General features: G+C 34.9%; 2 protein-coding genes across 3 annotated transcripts in view; one reads left to right on the forward strand and one right to left on the reverse strand.

Moving 5' to 3' along the window:
* Nucleotides 1–3,433, forward strand: part of LOC145287843 (inositol monophosphatase 3-like) — a 47,093-nt gene extending 43,660 nt beyond the window's left edge. The window contains exons 4-5 of the mRNA XM_080135719.1: nt 93–269; nt 2,290–3,433. Coding sequence (XP_079991845.1) covers nt 93–269; nt 2,290–2,546 — 434 coding nt within the window. The 3' untranslated portion in view covers nt 2,547–3,433. The remainder of the gene's footprint in view (nt 1–92; nt 270–2,289) is intronic.
* A 3,864-nt stretch (nt 3,434–7,297) lies between these two features.
* Nucleotides 7,298–27,653, reverse strand: part of LOC145287842 (mitochondrial enolase superfamily member 1-like) — a 400,234-nt gene continuing 379,878 nt past the window's right edge. For both annotated transcript variants that reach the window (XM_080135718.1, XM_080135717.1), the window contains exon 16: nt 7,298–7,533. In XM_080135718.1, the coding sequence (XP_079991844.1) occupies nt 7,423–7,533 (111 nt within the window). In that variant the 3' untranslated portion in view covers nt 7,298–7,422. The remainder of the gene's footprint in view (nt 7,534–27,653) is intronic.

Consider the following 27,653-nt stretch of genomic DNA (forward strand, 5'->3'; position numbering starts at 1 on the left):
ATGCCTCCTAAACATCCAGATAAAATTTAATTCCTGCTTTGTAAGATGTAATCCAATGAGTTGCTTTCATTTAAAGTCTTCTCCTTTTTCAGATTGGGCCTGGGTGAGTTATGGTCATTCTTCAAATTTGAAAGAACAAGAAAAGATTCAGCTAGCTAAAGACAAACCAGCAAAAATCATAGTATCGCGGTCGCACGCAGGAAAAGTAGTTGAGGTTCTTAAGCAAGCTTTTGGGGAAAATACTATTGTGACTCCAGCAGGTGGAGCAGGTAAGTAATCACCAAAACCGTTTTTAAATTCAAATAGTAAATTAGTTTGTCAGATGTGATGAAGTTAACCTAGATCTTCATCTTGTATAGGTTTTTGAGTAAATGTACAGACCTCTCTACTATGACATGGGTAGACTCTTTGACAAGGCCTTTCTTAGGTTTTATTTTAAGGGTGGAAGTTTTTGTGGAGATTTGATTTTAGTGAAACATTTTAAATGGGAATTGCTTTAGGTTATACTCAAATACGGGAAAGAGTGAAATAAATGTTATATGGTAATGTTATTAGAAGTTTGGACGGCTAAATCTCTGATAGAAAGATTTAGAAAACAAAGTTCTAAGACTTCTTCATAAAAATAATGCCAAGTGGGCTAAAAGCAAAAGAAAAACTAATGTCCTTCTTGCCTGGTTCTGAAAAAATATATATATAAATATAGCACCAAGATAATTTGCATGGTGGACTTAGTGAAAATAAGTAAAAAAACAATACATAATCCACAAAATAATTTTTTTTAAATATTTGAAAAGTGAATAAATAATCTGTAATATTTTCAAAGAAAAAATTGAAAACAATAAATAATCCACAATATTTGAAAATCGCATAAATAATCTGCAAAATAAAAGGTAAAAAAAAAAATTCTGCAATATTTACAAAATAAAAATTGAAAAAAAAATTACATAGTTATATTTACAAAATAAAAATTGAAAAAAAATTACATAGTAATATTTACAAAATAAAAATTGAAAAAAAAACTACATAGTAATATTTACAAAATAAAAATTGAAAAAAAACTACATAGTAATATTTACAAAATAAAAATTGAAAAAAAACTCCATAGTAATATATGCAAAATAAAAATTGAAAAAACTACATAGTAATATTTGCAAAATAAAAATTGAAAAAAAATACATAGTAATATTTGTAAAATAAAAATTGAAATTAAAAAAAAAGAATCAGTAATATCTACAAAATAAAAATTGAAAAAAACTACATAGTAATATTTACAAAATAAAAATTGAAAAAAAACTACATAGTAATATTTAAAAAAAAAAAATTGAAAAAAAAACTACATAGTAATATTTACAAAATAAAAATTGAAAAAAAACTGCATAGTAATATATGCAAAATAAAAATTGAAAAAAACTACATAGTAATATTTGTAAAATAAAAATTGAAATTTAAAAAAAAGAATCAGTAATATCTACAAAATAAAAATTGAAAAAAAAAATACATAGTAATATTTACAAAATAAAAATTGAAAGCAAAACAAATAATTTACAATATTTGAAAATTGAAAAAATCTACAATATCTGCAAAATAAAAATTGAAAAATAAACTAAAATAAATGATCTTCAATATATGAAAATAAAAATTTTAAATAAATTTGTAAGATTTGCCAAATAAAAATTAAAAAAAAAAAAATAATAATCCACAATATCTGTAAAACAAAAATTGAAAAAAAAATTGTAATATTTGCCAAATAAAAATTAAAAAAAAAAATAATAAATAATCCACAATATCTGTAAAACAAAAATTGAAAAATAAACAAATAATCTGTAATATTTGTAAAATAAAAATTGAAAAGAATAAAATAATAAAACTGTAAAATAAAAATTGAAAATATTCTGCCAAAAGTGAACAAGGCAAGATAATATAGCTTACACAGGTTGCAATATGAAACAACTAGCCTCAGACGTTTGGCAGCCATTGTCGCACTAAAAACTTCAATATAACCCATTTATCCTGTATGTACAGCAGTTGAACACATACTATGAAAATAATAACAGTTCTTGACAAATTTATACAAAACCAATATTTTTTTTATTGCTACTTTTTTCTAAAGAAAAATGTGCATTACATATTGAGTAATAGGGAAATTGATGTGCATCGCTGGAATGCACAAGTCACTAGTCTACTATATCTTTTTAAATTTTTATGCATCAAGGATGGAGAATGTGCATCTAGACAGATATCTATTTGCTTTTAACATTAACGTTGTCTTTCTCTTTTTTTTCCTTCCAGGTTTTAAAACCTTGCATATTGTAAAAGGATTATCAAATGCCTATGTTCATACTACAGCCATCAAAAAGTGGGATATATGTGCTGGTAATGCCATATTGAATGCACTTAATGGTAAAATGACCACTTTGGATGGTAATTACATTGACTATTCAGCCAAGGACAATGTTCAGAATGAGAAGGGAATTTTGGCCACCATGCAATACCATTATTATTATCTGGAAAAGTTGGTGTTACTAACTGGACAGCTCGGAAAATAAAATCCCCCTTCCCAGTCCTCAAGGGACATCATCATCCACAGAAAAATTTCTATTTTCTTTTTATTATATCACTGTAAGGACTGTTTTAGTTTCTTTTTATTATTTATTTAAAAATATTTTATTTTCTTTTTATTATATCACTGTAAGGACTGTTTTAGTTTCTTTTTATTATTTATTTAAAATTTTTTTTTTTTTTTGAGGAAGGAATATAATAGTTTTCCAAAAGAAAAAAGTCTTCATAACAAATCGACTTCCTTTTTTACTTTCTTTTTATTTGAAAAGTTTTTTTTCTTCTCTTTTCTTGGTTCTTATTTAGAATTCAGCTTAATTAAAAAAAAAAAAAATACAGATAAATCTTTATGATGTACTTATCTATTACAAAATAAAGATGTTATATTCCAAAAATCATATAAATTGATGAAGTAGCTTTTTTTTTTTTTTTTATCAAAAAAAAAAAAAAATTTTATGACAAGCGACCCATGTTTTTTAGAATATGTTAAAATTCAAGGGTAACAAATCCATTTGACTACAAAGATTTTGTTTGTATTAAAAATAATTAAAACTTAATCATTAAAAATCGAAACATTTTTTTTTCTGAGTTTAAATAAAAATGACTATATGATTTTTGAAATAACATTTTCATTCCGTGATGGCTACGTACTTTTTGTATTTTTAATAAGGTTGAATTCTAAATAAGAACCCTTTTTTGTTTCCTTTTCTTTTCATTGTAAAATTGTTTTGGGCATCCCTTCTTTTGGATTGAGATGTCATTTCACTACTTGATTCATCTAAATGTTTTATAATAAAAACCTGTTTCTAAATAAGCATTCTTCATCCATACATCACCCCATTTTTCTTTTTATGTCATTAAACTATTCCACATCGAATTGAATTGATCTTTATTTCAACTAGTCAGAGGTAGAATTGAAATTTTTTCTTTACTTGTTTCCATCTTTGTGTTAATTATTTTTCTTGAAAGTTTTTAACAAATTTCTTTCCATAAAATAAAATAGCGTTTTTGTTCCAGTTGAAAAATATTTTAGTAAATTTTACTGTATTGTATTAGACTTTGCTCTGAAGAGATTAATTTGAACTTCGACAGAGTTGATGTAAGTTATAACAGCTCTACATTTTATAATCCACTATGTACCATAAACAAACAAAGTTAGTTTCTTTCACTGCATACATAACTAGAAAAATACCCATCTCGGGATGGGTAAAATTAATTTCTCACTTTAATGTCCCTTTATGAAGATTAAAATCAGGATATGATAATACTACACCTTAAATCTAGAATACTTGTTTAAATTTTGATCAAAATCCTTGCATTATTTTGATTCTAGAAAATGATTCCACAGTTCGACAACAGACAACCGAATTATTTTTGTGATGAGGATTGATTATTCATATTATTTGGATTCTTCAGACTACCGTTTTTATCTTGAATGTTATTTTCCGGCCTTTTTATGTGTATCTTTTTATTTTTGGTGTATCTTGCCAAACTCAGGAATTGCAAATTACTTAGGACTTCTATGCAGTCATGGTGACGGCACAAAAGCATGCTAACTCCATGGATTAAATAACGGGTTTTATTCAAATCTGTGCAAATTCCAGAGTTTGACAAGATGCGCCTGAAGAAGGTTGGAAATTACATCCACCAAAATGTGAAAATAGCATTCCAGATGAGAACAGTAATGCGAAGAATACCTAATATGAACAGCTGGAGATGAACACCTAATATGAACAGCTGGAGATGAACACCTAATATGAACAGCTGGAGATGGCTGGAGATTATCAACTGATAACGTGAAAATAACTCTTACAATGAGAACAGTAAATAATTTAAATATGTATTCAGAATCTTTATTTGGAAAATACTTTTGATTCTGATTTTTGTTGTGTAAATTTTGTGTACGTTTGACTATATAATATTAGTGAACATTTTAATTATTATAAAATTAACTGTTGTCTTTCTGCCCATCTTTATGGTTCTTATGCATTTCTTTCCTCTACAAATAATGTTTAGCTTTTAGTGTTTTTTTTTTTTTTCTTACCATCAAAGAAAATTCCTATTACTATTAATTTAGGAACACAAAATAACCATGTCTTGAAACTTTAATTCAAACCATAAATTATTTTCTATTTGGCAGTTTAAAAGATTAATAATTAGTTTCAAAGGACAAAATGTTGCAATGTTAAACACATCAGCCTTTTCTTTTTTTTCCCCCACAAGTGGAATTTTCATTAACTCTCATCTAATGTGTATTGAGTATTTTCTGTTAAACGGTAAATATCCATTTTTAATTTTATTTAAAGTCTGGTTTATTTTTATTTAACTCCAAGTTAACTTATTAATTTTCAAAAAAAATATTTTCTATTTTTGTGCTTGTCCAGAATTTCCTTTATATTAAAAGAAAATAAGAAAAATTTGTATGACGTATGTAACTGATAGAAACAAAATATTGTACACAAAATATCACATAAATTAATAAGGTAGTTTTATTTTTTTAATAAGAAAATCAAATTTTATGGCGAACCTATGAGCGATGATCTTGCATCATCTAGAAAGCAATTTAAAGGAACAAGGGAGATAACTCCAAATAATTCAAACTTAGAAGATTTTAGAAAACCGTAAAGTCATCTTAATATGAGGGGAAGAGGACATTGAAAAACTCAAACTTACTTAAAAATGATTTTATTTCTAAAAATTAAATTGTGCTTTTTAGTCTACAATATTTTCTTTCTGAAAATGGTATGTACATTATAAAGATTTTTTTTTTTCATTATGGATGGGATTTGGACAAGTACCTTTATTTTTTTCTGGGTTTTCTAGTCATTATTATTGATATTTTTTTTTTTTCTCTCTCAAAAGAATACCATCCTCTTCAATCCCCCTACCACTCATTTTCTACAATACTTTTTTTTTTTTTTAATGTTTTTATAGAATTCATTGTTTGAACTAATTTTGTTCAAAAACAAAATGAATACTTTGGAGTTTTTCAAAGTCAAGGATTGTGGAATGCTCCCCGCAACCCACCCCAATATTCTTGGGCAATTCCAAAGTTTAAATTCTAGGAATATTCATTGGATTATTCGCTTTTCTCTATTCATAGAGAAAATGTTTAATTGAGTTCCAATTGCTCTTCATTCCAAATGAATCCAATTTTGGTAAACTGGTTTACAATTGGAATAGGATCTTTATCTTTTTTTGTTGTTTGTTTTTTTCTTTAATCCTGACACTTTATATGTTGTCAGGAGTGTCATGATTTATCGCAGTAAATGCTGGGCGCTCACCAAGTCCTCTTTCATCCGATAACAGCACAATGACAGATCCAGGATCAGATGGATTTGCAATGTAACAACTGACCAAATCTAAAGTTTGATGAAAACGTTACATTTGCCCAGCATAGAGGTTGTCCTAAAGAGAATATGGTTGAATTAGCTGGTACAGTCATGTGGAGTATTTATCCTCCTGGATGCAAAAGAATGGATGTCTTGGATCCTAGAGAGGTTAGCCAGCCAAGGAAAGTTTCATTTTTTTTTTTTTTTTTTTTTTTTTTTTTTTCAGGAGTTTTGTTACTATGGTGAGACCATTGTAGAACCTGCTTCAAAGATGTTTTAGCTGCTGATGTAATCATTGCTGAATGCCGAATTCTGAGTAAAAGGATCAGGTTGAATGTTCTACAATTCTCTAGAAGCTCATTAGAAAAGAAGTTGTTTTCAAAATTGAAGCAATTTTTGAAAAAAAAAAAAAAATTACCTGCTTCAAAGCATATTAGTTGCTTACTGTGTAGGACAACCGTGTTCAAAAGAAAAAAAAAACTTAAGAATGACAGATTTTTATGAATGAGCACAACAAAATTACTTTCTTTCAAGGTAGTTTTTATAGTTGAATACAAGGTTTTATGTTTATTTTTTTGTTCTCTATGAAAAATAATTGAGGAAATAAGAAAGATTTCTTATAGCAGTACTACTTGTTAGACACTGCTTTGAAGAAAAAAAAAATCTTCAACACCAAAATTGGCTTCTTAAATGTCTTAAGTGTTTTCATACCACCAGTGTCTTGAAAAATGTACACACTACTTTGCCCCCATCTCCCCAATTTTTTTTTCTTAGTAAGGAGTTCAATCAGTTTAAGGCCTTCTACTAAAACTACAAAGGACACAGAAGAAAAACATTAATTTTGTAATCCAATATCTAGTATTAAAGTTGTAATTTTAACAGCTTCATCAACTTCTCTTCACAGATAATTTTAATATAATTTAGGGTTCTTGTCCAGAGTTCCCCCTATATTAAAAACAAGAATATAGAAAAAATCTGTATGACGTGTGACAAAAAAATTTGATATTCCAAAAATCAAGTAAATTAATCAAGTGGTTTTATTTTTAGATAGGAAAATAAAATTTTATGAGTATTTGAGAAGTGACTGTTTCAGCCGAAATTTTGAAAACAAAAAAAAATCAAGAAACAAAGTGAGATAATTGAACAATTCATTGATGTAATATGTATGAATTTCCATTAATCGCTTAAAGATGATTTTCCTATTTAAAAATAAAACTACTCGATTAATTTACATGACTTTGAGAACATATTTTCGTTTTATCATGGTTACATACAGCGTAATGTTTTTGTTTTTTTTATTCTTGTTTGTTTTCTATATTTCACTGTATTAGTGGGAATTCTGAACAAGAACTCTATCTAGAAATGCTTCAAAAAAATCTTTTTGCAACACTTGAATTCAAGAAAAGAAATTGTATATTTTTGAAATCATGATTTTATGATTTCATTTTATTCACTTAAAAATTTGTTTTCTTTATGTCACTGCTACTTCCACAGTCATCATTGTAGGAGTACTGAATTGTTTAGGATCAAGAAGCTAATCTTTTTTTGCAACTCCAGCAGTAGAAAGTTCCTGCCATATTGTTCCATTTGGATATTCATATTGGTTCAGTGATTCTTCTTTCATATCGGAACTGTAGCCAGCAGCCTGGTAAAAGCAAAAGTAACAAGTTTTTAATGGCGACGGGCAGACATTTCTCATATTTGTATTTATAAAATCCAAAAACTTAATGAGCATCCATAAAATCTCATTTAAAATTGAATTTTCAATTTTAAATGAGATTTTATGCTAGTTCAAACTTACGCATCATAATGTAGGATTCAATACAAACTAGACCCCATAAAATATTATTGGTATCAATAAATCAAAAGTAAAACGTTTTTCCATTTTATAAATGTCAAGTGCCTATATACAATAGTATTTATTATTACTAATTGTAAATTAAAGAATATTAATACATTAGAAACTCTTTTTAAAACGTACATATCCAAATCAGCTTAATCAAGGTTTACCTGAGTTTGAGAATCTATACTTCTATGAATGTTTTTTTTTTTTGTATTGATATTCATATTAAAAACACATTTTTCTATTTAAAAAGAAAATACAACTTTGTTACATATGGGTTGTGGAATTGCATTCATCTGCAAAAGATCTAGCTAATTTGCATATTCTTTTAAACATTAATTTTAATTAATTCCCTATTAGTTTTTTTTTTTTTTTTTTTTTTTTTCAGTTTTCTTATGGGATGAACATCTTTAGTTAACTTATGTGTAATTATATTCATGCAGATATTCTACATGATTTATACTTGCGTAATATTTGCGTAAAAATTTAAATTTTGCTTACCAAACTCCTCTGCTAGTTTTGGTCTACAAACATGAAACTTAATATATAGGGTATTCAAACCCATGAAAAACTTTATATTTTGGTTTTAGCCAAAGAAAATCAGTGCAAAAGTGTGAAATTAAAAAAAAAAAATTTGCCAGGTGAAGGTTGAACGACGGCATTATGAATATGCATGTGTAATGTAACAACTATTGGTTCATGTTTTCATTTTTAGCCTTGCAGCAAACGTCTTTATAGCTTAGACATTAAAGTCAAAGGAAAAAGTAAATCGTAAGCTGAACGTTTTGGTTTCGATTACCAGTGGTGGCATTTTTATTTTATTTTTTTTTTTAATCATTACTATATATTGGGTCCAATATAATATAATAATATGAAATCTGCATTAATCAAAATATTATATTTAAGCATATTTTATGACCAAGCAATGTCGAGCTGCCTACTAGTGAGTGTGTGTGTGGGTATATATATATTTTTATTTATGTAGCCAAATATTACATAGTCGCTACACTGGACATGATAATGTTTTAGACAATTGGTCGGTAATAACCAAAAGTCCTCGTCAGGTGATGTAATAAAGTCCGTGGACAACTGAAAGCGATTGGAGAAATATTAATTTAGTATTGATGCAATATTTTTCATTTCTAAAAAGTTGAGCTAAAAGAAAAAATGAGTTGTTTGCCCTTGTAACTCTGCATCACAGATTGATGATGTCATCACGTAGATTAATGTTAGCATCTTTCAAATGAAATGTTTATTTACACATTGTACACATTCAAAATTAAAAGTACACAATAAAAATATATACACTTAAGTGTATATTATAATAGAAAAACGTGAGCATGAAAAGTAATATGGTTAAGCTTAAACATGGAAAAGAAAAGTACAAGATATTCTAGTAAAAAATATAATAAATTCATAACTTAAAATATTGCAGCATTAAGATTTTTTTAAAATTCAATTTATAACATTATATAATCAATTCTTAATGCTGCAATATTTTAAGTTATAAATTTATTATATTTTTTACTAGAATATCTTGTACTTTTCTTTTCCATGTTTAAGCTTAACCATATTACTTTTCATGCTCGCATTTTCCTATTGTAATCCATGATTTTCCCAGGCTTCCAGTAAATTCACTTGTTCTTTGTTTAATTGCAGTCGTATTTTTTGCCCCATCAACATAACGCACACATATGTAAAACAATATATATGCCACTAGTCTGTTTTGATTTTCTCTCTATCACTTGTTACTTCTCTTTTCGCGAGAGCGGTGAATTAGTAGAAACATTAGTCGCTGAAGTGAAGTGGTTGCTATGGAAATCAGTCATGAAAAACGTCGCTCACCTCCTTACAAATTTTTATGATTTTGGACACCAGTAAATTCATCATAACTTTTGTTTTACTCCATGGAACTTGAAAATATTTTTTTCACAATATAGCTGAGAAGATGATCTATAAACTGTATTAATTGTTTGAAATTTGGTTGAGAAATGAGTGAGCAGTGAAGCTTTAAAGAAGTTTTAAGTGACTAAAACTGCAACTTAACCATATCATCCAAACACTATCATAAAAGAAGTTAAGATATTCATCGACCAAAAATTCAAAATATGGACAAACAAACAGAAAGTGCCACTTATGTATATAAAACTGTGATTTCAACTTGAATTTTTGAGATGATGTTTGATTATTTATATCATTGTGATTTCTCGCACTACTGTTTTCATCTTGAGTATTATTTTCATGTTTTGGTTGATGTAACCTCCAACCTTCTTCAGGCATATCTTGAACTTTGGAATAAGCAGTGTAATTTTACAATTGAATTCAGTATTTTATCCACTACTTCGTGGGTCCTTACAGTTGTAAAGTTACTCTCTTCTAGAGGTTGAAAGTTCAATCCTTAGTGTAGGTGACACTTAAAATTCAACTGTGAATTATTTAGAACTTTTACCCAATCATGGCTGACAGAATGAGAGCATGCTACCCCTGTAGACTAATTAAAGAGTTCCGTTTGAAATTCCCTGCAGATTCCAGAGTTTGACAGAAAGATTCCCAAGTTCGATGAAATGCACCCGAAGAAGGCTGGAGGGTACATTGACCAAAACGTGAAAATAACACTGGAGAAAAATCCAAATCATACAAATGACCATACACACATATGAATGAATCTGATCTATCATATAAATCTAACCTGTCTGTTTAAATGTATGACAGAGGCGACATTTTCACGAGATCAGTATTGTTTTGAAGCTTGACCCTTTGGATGGCAAATATCGGAAAATTGGCCAAAAACATTAATTCCTTCACCCTCAACTGGGCACTTTTCTACAAGGAGGGGTCGCTTTTTTCAACAATATTTTTGAAAGTCATTCCCTCTTTTCGATTGACTAGCCTTAATTTAAACCTATGTCACTTCCAGTTTGGCGATAGGTGCAACAGCAAAACCGTCGTGTTTTTTTTCCATGTTCTTTTCCTCCTTCGTGGTACTCCGTACCCCGTTCAAGCCTGCCTGCCTACTATCACTTTGTGTGTGTTTTTTTTGTTTTGCTCAACACGCACCTCTAAACATCCGGACCACGCCAGGCACCGAGGCTAATAACAATTACAGTCACTCGAATGTAAGCATGACACAAAATAAATAACGCACGCTATCCTATTAATATATAGATTAATGGCCTGTCAAGGCCGCAGGGAAGACAACCAAAGCAGCAAAACTAAAGCTGGTCTGCTAGGACACTATCTCTACACAAATGTAGGCAAATTTGGGCATATTCTATTGGTTTGAAAATATAGGTCCTTTTTTTTACTAATTGTCATAAAATTTTAACCATAGTATTATAATCTTCAAAAGGCCTGCAAATTTTCAAGTAGTTTCATTCCAAAGAACTAAAGATATGAACATTTCAATATTCAATTTGGCTACCCATATAGATATATCCTAAAATATAAAATCTATTTTGACAATTTTATAAGTTCCAAATCTCAGCGACTATTGATCAGAAATTAACAAACAAAGGCTCATTAGATTAGTAATGACCTGAATTGTGTAGTGGGCTATGTGACATTTGCCCTTAAGCTTGCACATTAAAGGGATCATCCATCATCCAGAGCCTATTTTTGGCACTTTTTTACAGTCATAGTCATCTGTTTTCTTAGTTTTACATATGAATTTCAAAATATCTGATATTTTCTCAAAACCTCTGGCCTTGATGGAAGGGAGACAAAAACTTGCTGCTATGGTTTCAAATGATATGAAATAACAGCGAGGAGGTACTTGATTCCAAATATTTCTCATATGTTATATCTCCCCTCTTTGGTTTTGTGGGCCGGTTTGGACACCAAGTATACACACAGTGGCTCATTAGCTGAGTCCTGTCTAGAAGTTGTGGTCTCGTGAAAGCCTACCAGAGATAGCAGCAGAGTCCCTTTCTATGCATGACATTGCACTACAACTATCCTGATATTATACAACTGATGACAGAGGAGTCAGTCTAAGCATTACCAAAGAGTTAGGGCCCCAGTACTGTCAGTTGGAAACAGTAACAAGACAAACTGTCAATCATTTGCCCTCAACCTCTCAGACAAGACCGGCCCAAATAAATCATGTGAGCACAAGTGGCATGCAAGCAAACCCAATTTTATCAGTTTCTGAGAGAAAGAGTGAAATTTAAAATGGGGAATATTCAATGTCCTAGTCAGAAAACAAGGCCAAGCACAAGGTGGCTTTGATGAGTCCCTGGCGTGGCTAATAGACAAAGAAGTGTGAAAACCAGCGATAGGAAGAGCCTATCTACTCCTTAAGCAAGTTAGGTTTGCAAACCGGGAATTTGTTTGAGTCACAAGCTACAGGAAGGCTGTTGACCATAACTGAGGAGGCCTCCCTCACCCAGTTTTATTATCAGAGTTTCTTTCTCTTAGATAGATGATCTGACAAATCAACAGGTCCATCACACCGAGAGGAGTAACCATGTGCCTAAGTATTTTTGCACCACTGAAGATATTGAGTATCTTACTTTAAAGTTTTTCTCTATTCTTCATAAATAAGCGCAGGATTGGAGATAAATTCCCCTCTAACATTTACAAGAAATTGTATCTTTCAAGGATTGCGAGAGAACCAATCTGCTCTAGCAACTAATTTGTTTTAAAATAAATGAATAGGAGATTAATAATTACTTGAATATGTAAGGGAATATAAAGCAAAGAAATGGTGGGACTAGATCAACATAAAGAGGTTGCATACAACACGGATATATAGAAGCACTTAACTTGGTGTTCTTTGAGCGACCCATGTTGGTCTAGCTAAAAGACCAGTGTCTCCACATGGAATGAATTGAGGTACAAAGATTAGCTTTTATCTGAGAGCAGTAAGAGGGAGGGAGTATCTGCCTTAAGAGCCAAATGTGTGCTTTGATTTTTATACTTCCTTTTTTTTTTTTTTTTTTAACACTTAACACGGTGGTCACCACTTATCAAGGCCTGGAAGCCACTCAGGGATAAGGGTTATTGCAAGTACATTACGTTAGTGTGGAGATTTGATGAAGTGTTTACTTAAGGGGGCGGTTCATTAGGAATTTGTTAACGTTGGACTTGAACACATCCAAGTTGTAGTCAGGTGGGAAACAGGCAGACGGAACAGAGTTCCACAGGCATGCAGTTCTAAGAAAGAAGCTTTGTTCATGGAATCCACGTTTTGATTTAGGCACAGATAAAGAGTGGGGGAAACTTTTCACAGTGAATTCAGCTAGATGGGTATTTTTTGTGAAAGATTGGCGAGGGGGGACCAGAGATTGGAGTTCAGACAAGCACCTGCCATGGAAATAATGATAAAACAAGGATAGGCTCGCAACATCTCTTCTGTGGGAGAGAGGTTGCAGGGTAGAGAAAAGGGCATCCCCCACTAAGCCACAAAGTCTATTTTGTACTCTCTCAAGGCAGGATAGGCTGTTTTTAGCAGCTCCTGCCCAGATATGGCAGCAGTATTCCATCCTTGGACGTACTTGGCTTTTATATAGATAGAGAATTGCATCAGTAGTGAGATATCTTCTTGAGCGGTAGAAGGATCTCACCATCTTTCCAGCGACCTTGGCAACAGACGTACGTGTTCCATTTCAGATCAGGAGTAAAGGTCAAACCCAGAAGCTTGTCAAAACAGGGGCCTCTCCCAGACGAGAGCCATCCATTTTAATTGATGCCAGATGGGGATCAGAGTGTAAGGATAGGAGTTTGATTTTAGATGCATTAAAGGTAACCAGCCACGACTTCCCCCACTGAACCACGCGCTCGAGATCAGAGGAGAGAGAATCAGAGAGTACTTTGTCATTTACAGCCTTTGATGTGTTGCTGTAGATGGTCGTGTCATCAGCATAGATGTCAACGAATGATTAAAGTATGTGTTTAGGGAGATCATTGATGTAGATCAAGAAGAGATGAACCCTTGAGGGACTCCAGCATTAATACTGCAGGCCTCTGATTTTTGTCCATCAACCACTACTCTTATGAGCCTATCAGAGAGAAATGATTTAATGATAGAGAGAATATTTCCAGTAATACCGTAGCTGGAGATCTTGTGAAGTAGGCCTTTATGCCATACCTTGTCGAAGGCCTTTGATATGTCAAGAGCAATTGCCCTAGAAAGGAAACCTTTGTCAAGAGATTCACTAATCCTGTGAGATATAACCGTTAGCACATCTGTGGTAGATCTTGCAGAACGGAAACCATATTGTTTCTGCTTAGGTGGTTTACTATTTCTCTATTTAATATAGATTCCAGCAACTTACTCATAACACACAGGAGGCTTATTGGTCTGTATTGAGAGGGAGATGACTTATCACCTGAATTCTTAAATACAGGGCAAACTGATGAGGTTTTCCAGGGTGTTGGAAAGCACTTCTCCTTAAGGCAACGCTTAAACAGTTTCATAAGTATGGGAGCAAGTTCTGGTTGAAGCTTTTTTAACACTATAATTGGGATGCCATCAGGGCCAGTTGCTTTACTGGAATCTAGGTTCTTGATTAGCTTGGCGACCTCATGTACAGATATTTGTATGTTACCTAGCGTGTTCTGTGTTATAGGAGGAAATACGGGGAGTTGATGGCCTTTGTCGCATAGGGTAGAATTAGCTGCAAAGTTCTTGGCAAATAGTTTGGCCTTGTCTGATGCTGACGAGATAACCTTTGGTCCATTGATAATGGTTGGGATAGAACACACACTTCTGTTCAGGATCCTATTTGTTATTTGCCAAAACTGGTGGGAACCAAGCCGCTGATCAGCTACCTTGGATTTAACAGACTGGGCATATAGCTCTCTTGCATTTTTTATTACTCTTTTAGAGTGGTTGCTGGCAGTCCTGAAAGTAGCTTTAGTCTCAGTGCATCTATTACGTTGGTAGTTATGGAAAAAGTGATTTCTGTGCGCGATAGCAGCAGCAGCACATTCTGGCTGGCTGTTAGGTTTTTGTTGGAATTTTTTAGATGGTATGAATTAGTCTATGCCTACAATTAACCATTCGGTCAGATCTGATACTATAGAGGATACTTCCTTCTCCTATGATTATAATATTCTCCTATGATCCTATAATACTTCCTCCTTTTAATTGAAACGGTATAATTTTCGATTTCTGTATTAATAATTTAAAACATACAAACTCATTTACCAAAGGGACGAATGCTAGAAAAAAGATGTGTATTTCCAATTTTTCTTTTGTGTCTATTCATATATTGCTAACTATTACTAATATATTACAAACAAGATGACATGCAATTAAAATCTGGGAAAATAGTTTCAAGTGGGTAGATAGCACAGAATATAGAAATGGAATAAAATAACACAATAAAATATTTTTTTTAGTAATATCTATTTAAAAGGCAGATTAAGGGATGGTAAAAATTTTAAATAGATTTAAAGTTTTTTTTTGAATGCAAGTCCCCCTTACAAAATTTGATTATCATATTTTATTGTATAACATGGGGAGTAGACTCGCTAGTTAAAATTAATCCAGATAAGAATGAGAGTTTGGAAATGTGGTTAAAAATACATTATAAATACATTTAAAAATACAAACTAATTTTATAGACTAAGTTAAGATAACAAGAGGATAAAAAATTTACAATTAAATTTTATTATGCTTTCAGTTCAAAAGGGACTATAATATTTTTGGATAGGGAAACCTCTTTAGGCCATGCCATTTCGAAGCCTAACGCTTCTCATCAGAAGAGGGGAGTAAAGACACATTATACAGAGAAGAAATTTTTTAAAAGATAGTATTCCCCTTATGGAAAAAGGATAAAACAAGAAGCTGTATTGAGATGGAAGCTGATTCTAGGACTGTCAGCAATCACTGTAAAAGAGTAATAAAGAATGCGAGAAAGTTATATGCAGCCCAAAGTAGCTGAGCACAGTGTCTTGGTTCCCACTAGTTTTGTCAAGAACTTTGTAACTAATTATACCCTATGCAACCAAGGCCGTCAATACTCTGTATTTCCTCTTGTATCAGAAAACATGCTATGTGACATACAAATATTTGTGTGTGATGTTACCAAAAAACCTTGATTCCAGTAAAGCAACTGGCCTTGATGGCATTCCAATTATAGTGCTGAAAAAGCTTCAACCAGATCAAGTTCCCCTACTTACAAGGCTGTTTAAGCGTTGTCTTAAGGAGAATTGCTTCCCAACACCCCAGAAAACCTCATCAGTATGCCCTATATTTAAGCATTCAGATGATCGGGCTTCTTCCTCTCACTACAGACCTGTGCGTCATGAGTAAGTTGCTGGAATCTATGTTAAATGGAGAATTAGTAAACCACCTTAGCAAAAATAACCTTAGTAACATGCAATATGGTTTCCATTCTGCTAGATCTACAGCAGATGTGCTTATGGTTATATATCATAGGATTATCGAATCTCACGATGGAGCTTTCTTTTCTAGGACAATTGCTCTTGACATATCAAAGACCTTTTATAAGGTATGACATAAAAGCCTACTTCACAAGATCTCCAGCTATGGTAAAGCTGGAAAGTTTTCTCAATTATTAAATCATTTCTCTCTGATAGGTTCATAAGAGTAGTAGTTAATGGGCAAAAATCAGAAGCTCACAGTATTAATCCTGGAGTCTCTCAGGGGTCTATCCTGGGCCCAACTCTTTTTCTGATCTACATTAATGATCTTCCAAATTAAATCCTTACATCATTCATAGACATTTATGCTGATGACACTACCATCTATGGTATCACATCTAAGACCGTAAATGGCAAGTTCTCTCTCCTCTGATCTTGAGCACGTGGTACAATGGGGAAAGGAATAGCTGCTTTTTTTTTTTGCTCGTCTCGGCTCTAATCTATGGTCCCCCCTCGCCAACCTTTCACGAAAAACACTCGTCTAGCTGAAAATATTTTCAATAATTTCCTGCACTCTTTATCTGTGCCTAAACCTAAACGTAGATTCCATGAACAAAGCTTCTTTTTTAGAACTGCACAACTGTGGAACTCTCTTCCATTTGCCTGCTTTCCAGCTGACTACAATTTCAAGTCTAACGTAAACAAATTCTTGATGAGCCTTTCCCCTTAAGTAATCCAATTTACCAAATTTCCACTACGAATGATTACTACAATATTGTCCCATTGACTTCTGTACACTCATTAACCCTTTTGCTTGAGTGGCCTCCGGGCCTTGATAAGTGGTGACTCCTATGTAAAATAAAGGAAGGAAAAGCTATAAAGTGCTATAGTTCTATGGGTTACTTCTTATTGATTTATGTCCATATTTTTTTTTTGGGGGGGGGGGGTTGTAATTCCGGATCGATCTCGGATTAATTCAATTGGCAAATTCTAGTAGATTCAGAAACTGGATAACTATCAGATTACAACCCGATTGTTATCCAATGTAATCCACAATGATCCTACTCAAAGACAGGATTTTCATTGATCCTGTGTCATTACACAGGATCAGAAACTAAAACAAAAACACCTATCCAGACAGGATTTGCAGTGATCCTACAGACCGAAATATCTTGATGAAGTAGAAGCATTACAGTACAAAATATATCTCCAAAAATAAAAGCAAAATCATACAAAAACTGGTAAATTGTGCAAACCACTGCTTATGAAGCAATTAAGTTATTGCTTATTCACCAAACCTGTTTTCCTGCTTTTATTTACTTATACTGCTTCCTCTTTTTGAAAATCATAATTTATCGTTCTATAGTGTAATGTTTAAATATAAGTGTAATGTTTAAATATAAGGCCTATACTGGTCACATGTATATTGTTACTGATGTATGCTACTAAAATTACTGGCACAAATGTTATTTCTAAATATCTGCTTTAAATGAATAATACTTTGTCTCCAAGATGCCTGCCTGTCTGTTTTGCATGATAAACACTAAAAATCCTTATACTCCTAAATCCTCCCCAAATTCCTGTATATCCGTATTGTATATTAATGATGTATTCTTGTAAGTTATATCATCTCTCCTGTTCCAACTTGACAAAAAACCAATTGCTCTTCTCCCAAAGCTGATATAAAATCACATACTTTGCACGTACATGAGAAGGGGGTTCTAAACTTTAGTAGGCTGACCCTTTAAAAATCGATAAATACTAAACATCTATATATTTCTATTGCTAAGGCATGCATTAGCTTAACCTATATTTATACTCTATAGAATATCTATAAAATAGATACCTATTAGCCACAGTTTGTGGCCAGATTATAAGTGATCTATATTAACTAGCAACTATATCTTTCTTTTATTAGATGGGATAAAGAACTGGTAATTATCTTTACATCAAAACTAACACCTAAAGCACATTTCGAAACACACTCTAACCCTTATACTATAATTTCCAAATCCACAAATCATATTTGATTTTTCTTAACCCTAGTAGATATTAACCTTAAATCTACACCCTATACTCATAGATTAAACCCGGATCTCCAACTTCCAACATACTACCATGTCTCCTTCTCTAACATAAGGGGTCTCTGCTCTAACCTTCCAGAGGTTGAAACCCAATTACAGGAGACTAAACCATACCTATTATTTCTAAGTGAAACTGGCATTGGACAGACGATTTTCCTAGAAGAGTTCGTAATTAAAGGATACTCTAACTTAACTTCCAAATCTGACCCTCAAGATCGCCATGGGCATGGAATATGTGCCTATATTAAAAGATGGCTTTCCATGTGGTAGGGACATCGCCAGAGAAAATCCTAACTTACCCTATATGTGCTTCCGGGTTGCATTAGTTCACACTACTGCATTTATATTTGCTCTTTATTGCCCCTGCAATAGCAGAGTTACTATCTTTAAAAGCATATCTGAGAAAATTGACCAAGTCCTATCTGCTTATCCTTCAGCTAACATTCACGTTTGTGGTGACTTAAATGTTCACAATGTGGAATAGTTAACTCAGTCAAACAAAATGCATGATGAGGGGAGGTACTGTCATGATTTCTCCATTGCTTATGACCTCACTCAGAACCCACCTGTGTGCCCGACACTGACAGCCAGTATGCGAGTCTCCTAGACCTTTTTCTCACAACTTGCCTGAACTATGTTCAGTTTCCGTTCTGTCCCCTCTTGGATATTCCAACCACTCTGTTGTATCAGTTAAGATAAAAATAAAATGTAATAAGTCCTCAAACGTACCTTGCCATCGTACAGTATATCGATATACTATGGCTGACTGGGATTTATATCAGATCTACCTCTGCGTTCCATGTTTAAAAAGGATGTGTCATCTATAGTATCAGACGTGACGGAATGGTTAATTGTAGGTATAGACCGTTTCATATCCTTGAAAAGTTCCAGTAAAAACCTAACAGCCAGCCATGGTTCTCTCCAGAATGTGCAGCTGCCATTGCGCACAGAAATCACTTTTTCCATTGCTTCCAACGTAATAGATGTATGGAAACTAAAGCCGCTTTCAGGACTGCCAGCAACCATTGTAAGAAAGTAATAAAGAATGCAAGAGAGTTGTATGCTCAGTCCATCAAGTCCAAAGTAGCTCAGCAGCGGCTTGGTTCTCACCAGTTTTGGCAAAAAGCAAACAGAATCCTAAACAGAAGCGTGTGCTCTATCCCAACTATCATCAATGGATCTGAGGTAATCTCGTAAGCGTCAGACAAAGTCAAAAACTCTTTGCTAAGAACTTTGCAGCTAATTCTACCCTTTGTGACCAAGGCTGCCAATCCCCAATATTTCCTCCTGTATCAGAAAACACACTATGTAATATACAAATATCTGTATGCAATGTTGCCAAGCTAATCAAAAACCTTGATTCCAGTAAAGCAACCGGCCCTGACGGTATTCCAATTATAGTACTCAAAAAACTTCAACCAGAACTAATACCCATACTTACAAAACTTTTTAAACGTTGTTTTAAGGAGAATTGCTTCCCATCACCCTGGAAAACCTCATCAGTATGACCTGTATTTAAGAATTCAGGTGATCGCTCATTTCCCTGTCAGTGCAGGTAAATAAGTCTCCTGTGCGTCATGAGTAGGTTTCTGGAATCTGTGTTAAATAGAGAAGTAATCAACCATCTCAACAAAAATAACCTTCTTAGTGACACTCAATATGGTTTTAGTTCTGCTAGAGCTACAGCAGATGTGCTTACAGTTATATCTCAGAGGATTAGTGAATCTCTTGATGGAGGCAACCTTTCTAGGACAATTGCTCTTGACATATCAAAGGCCTTTGATAAGGTATGGCATAAAGGTTTACTTCACAAGATCTCCAGCTATGGTATAGCTGGAAATGTCTTCTCAATTATTAAATCATTTCTTTAGCTGGAAATGTCTTCTCAATTATTAAATCATTTCGTTCATAAGAGTAATAGTTGATGGGCAAAAATCAGAAGCTCACAGTATTAATCGTGGAGTCCCTCAGGGGTCTATCCTTGGCCCAACTCTTTTTCTGATCTACATTAATGATCTTCCAAATTACATCCTTACATCATTTATAGACATTTATGCTGATGACACTACCATCTATGGTATCACATCTAAGACTGTAAACGGCAAGTTCTCTCCGATTCTTCGCCTCTGATCTTGAGCACGTGGTACAATGGGGAAAGGAGTAGCTGTTTTTTTTTTTTACATGGGGGTCACCACTTATCAAGGCCCGAAGGCCACTCAGGGACAAGGGTTATTGCGTGTACAGTAATCAATGAGATAGTATTGTAGTAATCATTAGTATTGGGGTTTTGATAGTGTCTTACTTAAGGAGGCGGTTTGTCAGGAGTTTGTTTATGTTGGACTTGAAGACGTCCAATTTGTCGTCAGGTGGGAAACAGGCAAGCGGCAGAGAGTTCCACTGGCGTGCAGTTTTAAGAAAGAAGCTTTGCTCAAGAAATCTGTGTTTGGATTTAGGCACAGATAAAGAGTGAGGAAAATTATTGACAGTAGTTTCAGCCAGACGGGTGTTTCTCATGAAAGATTGGCGAGGGGGGGACGAGGGATTGGAGCTCAGTCGAGCAACTGCCATGGAAATAGCGATAAAAAAAAGACAGGCTTGCAACGTCTCTTCTGTGGGAGAGAGGTTGCAGGGAAGAGAAAAGGGCATCCCCCACTAAACCCCGAAGTCTATTTTGTACTCAAAGCAGGTAGGCTGTTTTTAGCAGCTCCCGCCCAGATGTGGCAGCAGTATTCCATCCTTGGACGTACTTGGCTTTTACACAGATAGAGAATTGCATCAGTAGTGAGATATCTTCTTGAGTAGTAGAAGGATCCCACCATTTTCCCAGCGTCCCTGGCAACAGATTTGATGTACGTGTTCCATTTCAGATCAGGAGTAAAGGTCAAACCCAGAAGTTTGTCTCTGCATTAAATAACCGGAAAAGGGTTGATATGCCGTAAAGCAAAAACAACCAACCAACCAGAAGCTTGTCAAAACATGGAGCCTCTCCAAGACGAGAGCCATCCATTTCAATTGATGCCAGATTGGGATCAGAGCATTGATGATGTAAAGATAGAAGCTTGGTTTTGGATGCATTAAAAGTGACCAGCCACCTCTTCCCCCATTGTACCACTTGCTCAAGATCAGAGGAGAGAGAATTAGAGAGAACTTTGTTATTTACAGCCTTTGATGTGTTGCCATAGATGGTCGTGTCATCAGCATAGATGTCAACGAATGATTTAAGTATATGTTTAGGGAGATCATTGATGTAGATCAGGAAGTGAGTTGGGCCCAGGATGGACCCCTGGGGAACTCCAGCATTAATACTGTGGGCCTATGATTTTTGTCCATCGACCACTACTCTTATGAACCTATCGGAGAGAAATGATTTAATGATAGAGAAAACATTTCCAGTAATACCGTAGCTGGAAATCTTGTGAAGTAGGCCCTTATGCCATACCTTATCGAAGGCCTATGATATGTCAAGAGCAATTGCCCTGGAAAGGAAACCTTTGTCAAGAGATTCACTAATCCTGTGAGATATAACCGTTTGCACATCTGCTGTAGATCTTGCAGAGCGGAAACCATATTGCATGTCACTAAGAAGGTTGTTTCTGTTGAGGTGGTTGACTACTTCTTTATTTAATATGGATTCCAACAACTTACTCATAACACACAGGAGACTTATTGGTCTGTACTGAGAGGGAGATGACTTTTCACCTGAATTCTTAAATACAGGGCATACTGATGAGGTTTTCCAGGGTGTTGGAAAGCACTTCTCCTTAAGGCAACGCTTAAACAGTTTTCTAAGTATGGGAGCAAGTTCTGGTTGGAGCTTTTTCAGCAGTATAACTGGAATGCCATCAGGGCCAGTTGCTTTACTGGAATCAAGGTTCTTGATTAGCTTGGCGACCTCATGCACGGATATTTTTATGTTGCATTACGTGTTGTCTGTTATAGGAGGAAATACAGGGAGTTGATGGTCATTGTCGCATAGGGTAGAATTAGCTGCAAAGTTCTTGGTAAATTGTCTGGCCTTGTCTGATGCTGATGAGATGACCTCAGGTCCATTGATGATGGTTGGGATAGAATGCACACTTCTGTTCAGGATCCTGTTTGCTAGAACTGATGGGAACCAAGCCGCTGCTCAGCTACTTTGGATTTAACAGACTGAGCATATAGCTCTCTTACATGTTTTATTACTCTTTTACAGTGGTTGGTGGCAGCCCTGAAAACAGCTTTAGTCTCAGTACATCTATTACGTTGGTAGCTATGGAAAAAGTGATTTCTGTGTGCGATGGCAGCAGCACATCATGGCTGGCTGTTAGGTTTTTGTTGGAATTTTTTCGATGGTATGAATCGGTCTATGCCTATAATTAACCATTCGGTCAGATCTGATACTATAGGGGGCACATCCTTTTTAATGCATGCAGAGGTAGGTCAGATATGAATGTACGGAAGCTATATCGATATACAGTATGGTGGAGAGGTACGTCTGAAGACTTATTACATTTCAGTTTTATCTTAACTGCTACAACAGAGTGGTCAGAGAAGATAGAACGGAACATGAACACAGTTCAGGGGAAGTTGTGAGGAAAAGGTCTAGAAGGCTTGCATATTGACCGGGTGTATCGGGCACACAGGTGGGTTTGTGAACAATCTGAGTGAGGTCATAGGCAATGGTAAAATCGTGACAAAACCTCCCCTCATCATCGGTTTTATTTGAGTGGGTCAGCCATTCCACATCATGGACATTGAAGTCACCGCAAATGTGAATGTTAGCCGAAGGATGAGCAGACAGGATGTGGTCAATTTTCTCAGATATGCTCTTAAAGATAGTAACTCCACTGTTGTGGGGGCGATAGAGGGCAAATATAAATGCAGTGGTGTTAGCAAGTGCAACTGAAAGCACATATAAGGTAAATTAGGGTCTTCTCTGGAGATATCCCTACCACATGGTAAACCATCTTTGATGTAGGCACATATTCCATGCCCATGGCGATCTTGGAGGTCAGATTAAGATGTTAAGTTGGAGTATCCTTTAATTATGAATTCGTCTAGAGAAGTGGTTGGCCCTATGCCAGTTTCACTTAGAAAGAATATGTCCGGTTTCATCTCCTGTAATTGTGTTTTAACCTCTAGAAGGTTGGAACGTAGACCCCTGATGTTGGAGAAGGAGAACTGGTAGTAGGGGTCTACGTTGGAAGATGGGGTTCTAGGTTTATTCATGTTTCTTTTTTGGAGCTTTGTCATGATTGAGGTTTTGGGGTTTGTGGAGTAGATCGGTAGACTTGGTTGGAGCAGGACAGAGAGGGAAAATAAGAGAGAAAAGGACAAGAAATTTTTTTTTTTTTTTGTGGCACATGATAAGGTAAAGCCGTAACAATTACCCACTAGTATGGCATCGAGAGGCCCTACCAGAAACTACTGTATGGTCCAGAATCCATTCACCAAATGGCAATACAGCAGCCCTGGTACTTTGCACCTGCTGATAAGACAGCCTCCTTAGTGGTTAATCCAAGGTTCGAGTCTCTGACTATCAGGCGGGTAATGCCAGCCCAGATGAAACGTTTTCCTCTAGCACCCTTACTAGTGACATGACCACAAGGATAGACATAGAAACAGAATTTTTCCGACATCTCAGGCTACTTTTTACAAAGTACTACCGACCTAGAAAGCAGCTTTTCTTCAACCTTTGTCAGAAAAATCACTCATTGGGGACTGAAGGACAAAAAAGGAGAAGCGAGAATTACTAGAGCTTCCGATAACACATCCACATGCATTATATACTCTCAGTTGAAAAAAAAAAAAGAAATAAACTAAAATAAAAAATAAAATAATGAAAAAAAAAGGTGAGAAGGACTTATTAATATCTACTTAGTATAAGTCCTTTACCCATTCTCGGCTTGTACTTGAAGATAGTCTCCCCTCCCATGTTAATGCATGGATACTTTGTCTTTATCTAGGTCGAGCTGGGATGTTAAACCGTTCCAGCTCCACCCCATAATAAATATGCTATAATGGAACTTTTATCAAATTGAAAAAGTCTGGTTATTTTTAACTCGTTTAAAACGCTGGTTAGAAAGTAATACCTTTAGGGTTTCGTATTAACTTTAGCTAGAATTAATGCATACTTAAGAAAAAATAAATAAATAAATAAATAAAAATACAAGAAAGCCGTGTGTTTTTGACTCAGATAATATGCAAATATAATTTGGGATGTGTTCAGTTCCATGGGAACTGGTTACTTTTAATGCATCTAAAAACAAGCTTCTATCTTTACATCATCAACGTTCTGATCCTCATCTGGCATCAATTGAGATGAATGGCTCTCGTCTTGGGGAGGCCTCATGTTTTGACAAGCTACTGGGCTTTGTGACATAATCCTCATTGAGGAGCTTTAGAACTATGCTGAGATAGCTTATTATTCCCGGGTGACGCCAGATAACCCAAGGATTTAAGATAGAGAAGATAAATGTACATATTTTATTTCATGTCAAAATAGATATTGTTTGAGGCCAGAGAAATATGTTTTTGCAGCTGGGGGTTGATGACAGGAACTTGAAACGTATAACATTGTCTGGCCTTGGTGAACCCAAGGTCGGATGTCAGAATTGACATCTGGCCTTGGATATCGTGAGATCCAGAATTCAAATTTCAGGTATGGGAATTGTACTCATGCAAAAAAATAACCTTAAGCTTTCGATTTTGTGGTGAAATCTTATTAGCTGGGGAAATTTCCACCCCATCCACATACCTCACTATATATATGACTGTCGTACGAAAATTAGTCAATTAGAGATGGGAGAGATTGCGTGTTGATTCCAAGAAGAACAGACCGTATAGAGACGTGACCCCTCCACCTTCCTCGTCCAACCATCTGTCGCTGTCTGTGAAGAGATTTGAAACTCTGAAAGTGCTTACTGAGAAATGAATCATATTTGTAAAAACATTTGTACATAACTTTGTGAAATTAAGCTTCAGTAGACTAGATACAAGTGTTTGTTGTCTTTCTGCCTGCGTGAGTTTGTTATTCATTTTCAGCATACCAGATTTCATGTAACAACCTCATAAAAGACTAGACGACACAAGCCGAGATTTCCAGAGAAATAAGGGTCCTAACCACCTTCTCACAGGAGGGGTTACAGGCTTGAGTAATTTACTCCTGGTCTGAAATGGAATGCATACATCAAATCTGTTGCCAAGGCCGCTGGAAAAAATGGTTGGATCCTTCTATCGATCCAGTAGATATCTCACTGCTGATGCTATTCTCTATCTATATAAGAGCCAGGTACGTCCAAGGATGGAGTACTGTTGCCACATCTGGACAGGAGCTGCTAGAAAGGACTTGTCCTGTCTTGATAGAGTTCAAAATAGACTTTGTAGCCTCGTAGGAGATGTTCTTTTCTCTTCCCTGCAACCTTGCGAGTTTGTTTCTGCTTTATCGTTATTTTCATGGCAAGTGCTCGACTGAGCTTCAATCTATGGTGCCCCCTCGCCAAACTTTCACAAGAAACACTCGTTTAGCTGAAAACACTATCAATAATTCCCCACACACACTGTGCTAAAACCTAAACGTAGATTCCATGAACAAAGCTTCTTTCTTAGAAGTGCACGCCTGTTAAACTGTCTTCTGTTTTGCTGCTTTCCAGCTGACGACAATCTGATTGTCTTCAAGTCCAACGTATACAAGTTCTTAATGAGCCGTTCCACTCAACAAATTTACCGAATTTCCATTACTAACGATTACTATATTGTCCAATTGCCTACTGTACACTCTTAACCTATATCCTCGAGTGGTCTCTGGGCCTTGATAAGTGGTGATTCCTATGTAAAAAAAAAATACCTGCTTTCAAAGCGTAACCACATCTTCCAATTTTAATCCTATTCTGATACTAACTACTAATCCAAACTAACACTTCGGGGGCATAGAAATACTGGCTTTGAAACAGGGCACGGGGAAAACCCTTTTAGTGCTGATGGACCCATAGATCTGGTCAGGTCATCCATCTAGAAGGGAAACGATTTGTAAAACCTGCACCACTGACCTCATACAAAACTAACTTACACTCCTCTATCCCATCTAACCACTTTAACATGTCTGGTTATCTTCCACTTTGTTGTAAGGACTCTGACAGACAAATGCATGGACTTGGAGTCTATATTTGTAACACCCTCCCCCATGACTAGGGAATCTAAACTAGAATTAGGTGACCAGGCCTTCATGTACTTTAAACAAACTTTACAACATAGCGTTAGCTACCTGTATTTTCTTTACCACTCTCCATCAACTCAGAACTGTACTATAACCAATCAGGTCTCTGACAGCAGAGTTGTAGCATTCTCCCTTGACAATAACACTCGAATACATATTTGGTGACTTTAACACCCACCACAAAAATTGGCTTGGCTTTTCTAACTACACTGACACAGCTGTTAGCATCATCCATAACTTTGCTAAATCCCATTCCTTGACACAGACAGTAACATTCTCGACCTTTCTCCCAGATCGTCAGTACCAGCAAGCCTCACTTCTGGATCTATTTCTGACAACAATTGTGTAACAAATACTCATTGCCCACTCGGGAATGCTGATCATGTGATAATGATAGACATCATTCTAAACTCTTGACCCCAAGTTGAAGAGCCATTGCTCAAAATGATAAGGCTGACTGGAATGCCATTAGAGATCACATCAGAGACGCCTCATGGGGAAATATCTTTTCTCTTCTTGCAGAACAGTGCACAAATGAGACTACTGAAAGCAGCAATTGAAGCACATGTCCCCACACGGAAGTTCTATAGCAAATCCCACTCTCCCCAATGGTTTACTTCTACTTGCACAGCTGCCATTGCTCAGAGGCAACATGCATACTGCAGATTTATCTGGTATAAGTCCTGTACAAACAGACAAAAGTCTATAGATGCTAGAAGTAATTGTAAGAAAGAAGTAGTGACAGCTAAGAGAGAATATGCTGAAACCACCAGAAACGTATTGAAGTGCAGAAATTAGGAACTCGTGATTTCTGGAAAATCTATAACAGTGTAGTAAATAATGGGCAATCAATAATACCCCTACTATCCAACAATCATGAGATTGTTTGCACAGCAACTGAGAAAGCTAACATGCTTGCCAGTCAGTTTGCCTCAAACTCTACTTTGAACCCAGCAAACCATTCCCTCCCTGATTTTCCTCAGCGTACAGAAACCATACAAGATGATCTGAAAATCTTCTCAAGTACATGCTATCATAAAAAAGCCTAGATGCCTCAAAAGCACGTGGACCTGATCTCATCCCGGCTGTGACATTAAAAAAATGCTCCACTGAGGTTCCTCTAGTTCTCTCTAAACGCTTTAACAAATGCCTTAACAAATCTTGCTGTTGTGACTGCCGGAAAACTGCTTATGTGATACCAGTTTACAAAAACTCTGGCAAAATAACTGACCCATTGAATTCTCACCCAATTAGCCTCCTCCCTCCTTTCGCCAAAATATTTGAATCATTAATTTATCCACCACCTTACAGCT

Source organism: Euprymna scolopes, chromosome 11, assembly GCF_053919585.1.
Source record: "Euprymna scolopes isolate OS-2025 chromosome 11, ASM5391958v1, whole genome shotgun sequence".
Classification (NCBI taxonomy): Eukaryota; Metazoa; Mollusca; class Cephalopoda; order Sepiida; family Sepiolidae; genus Euprymna; species Euprymna scolopes.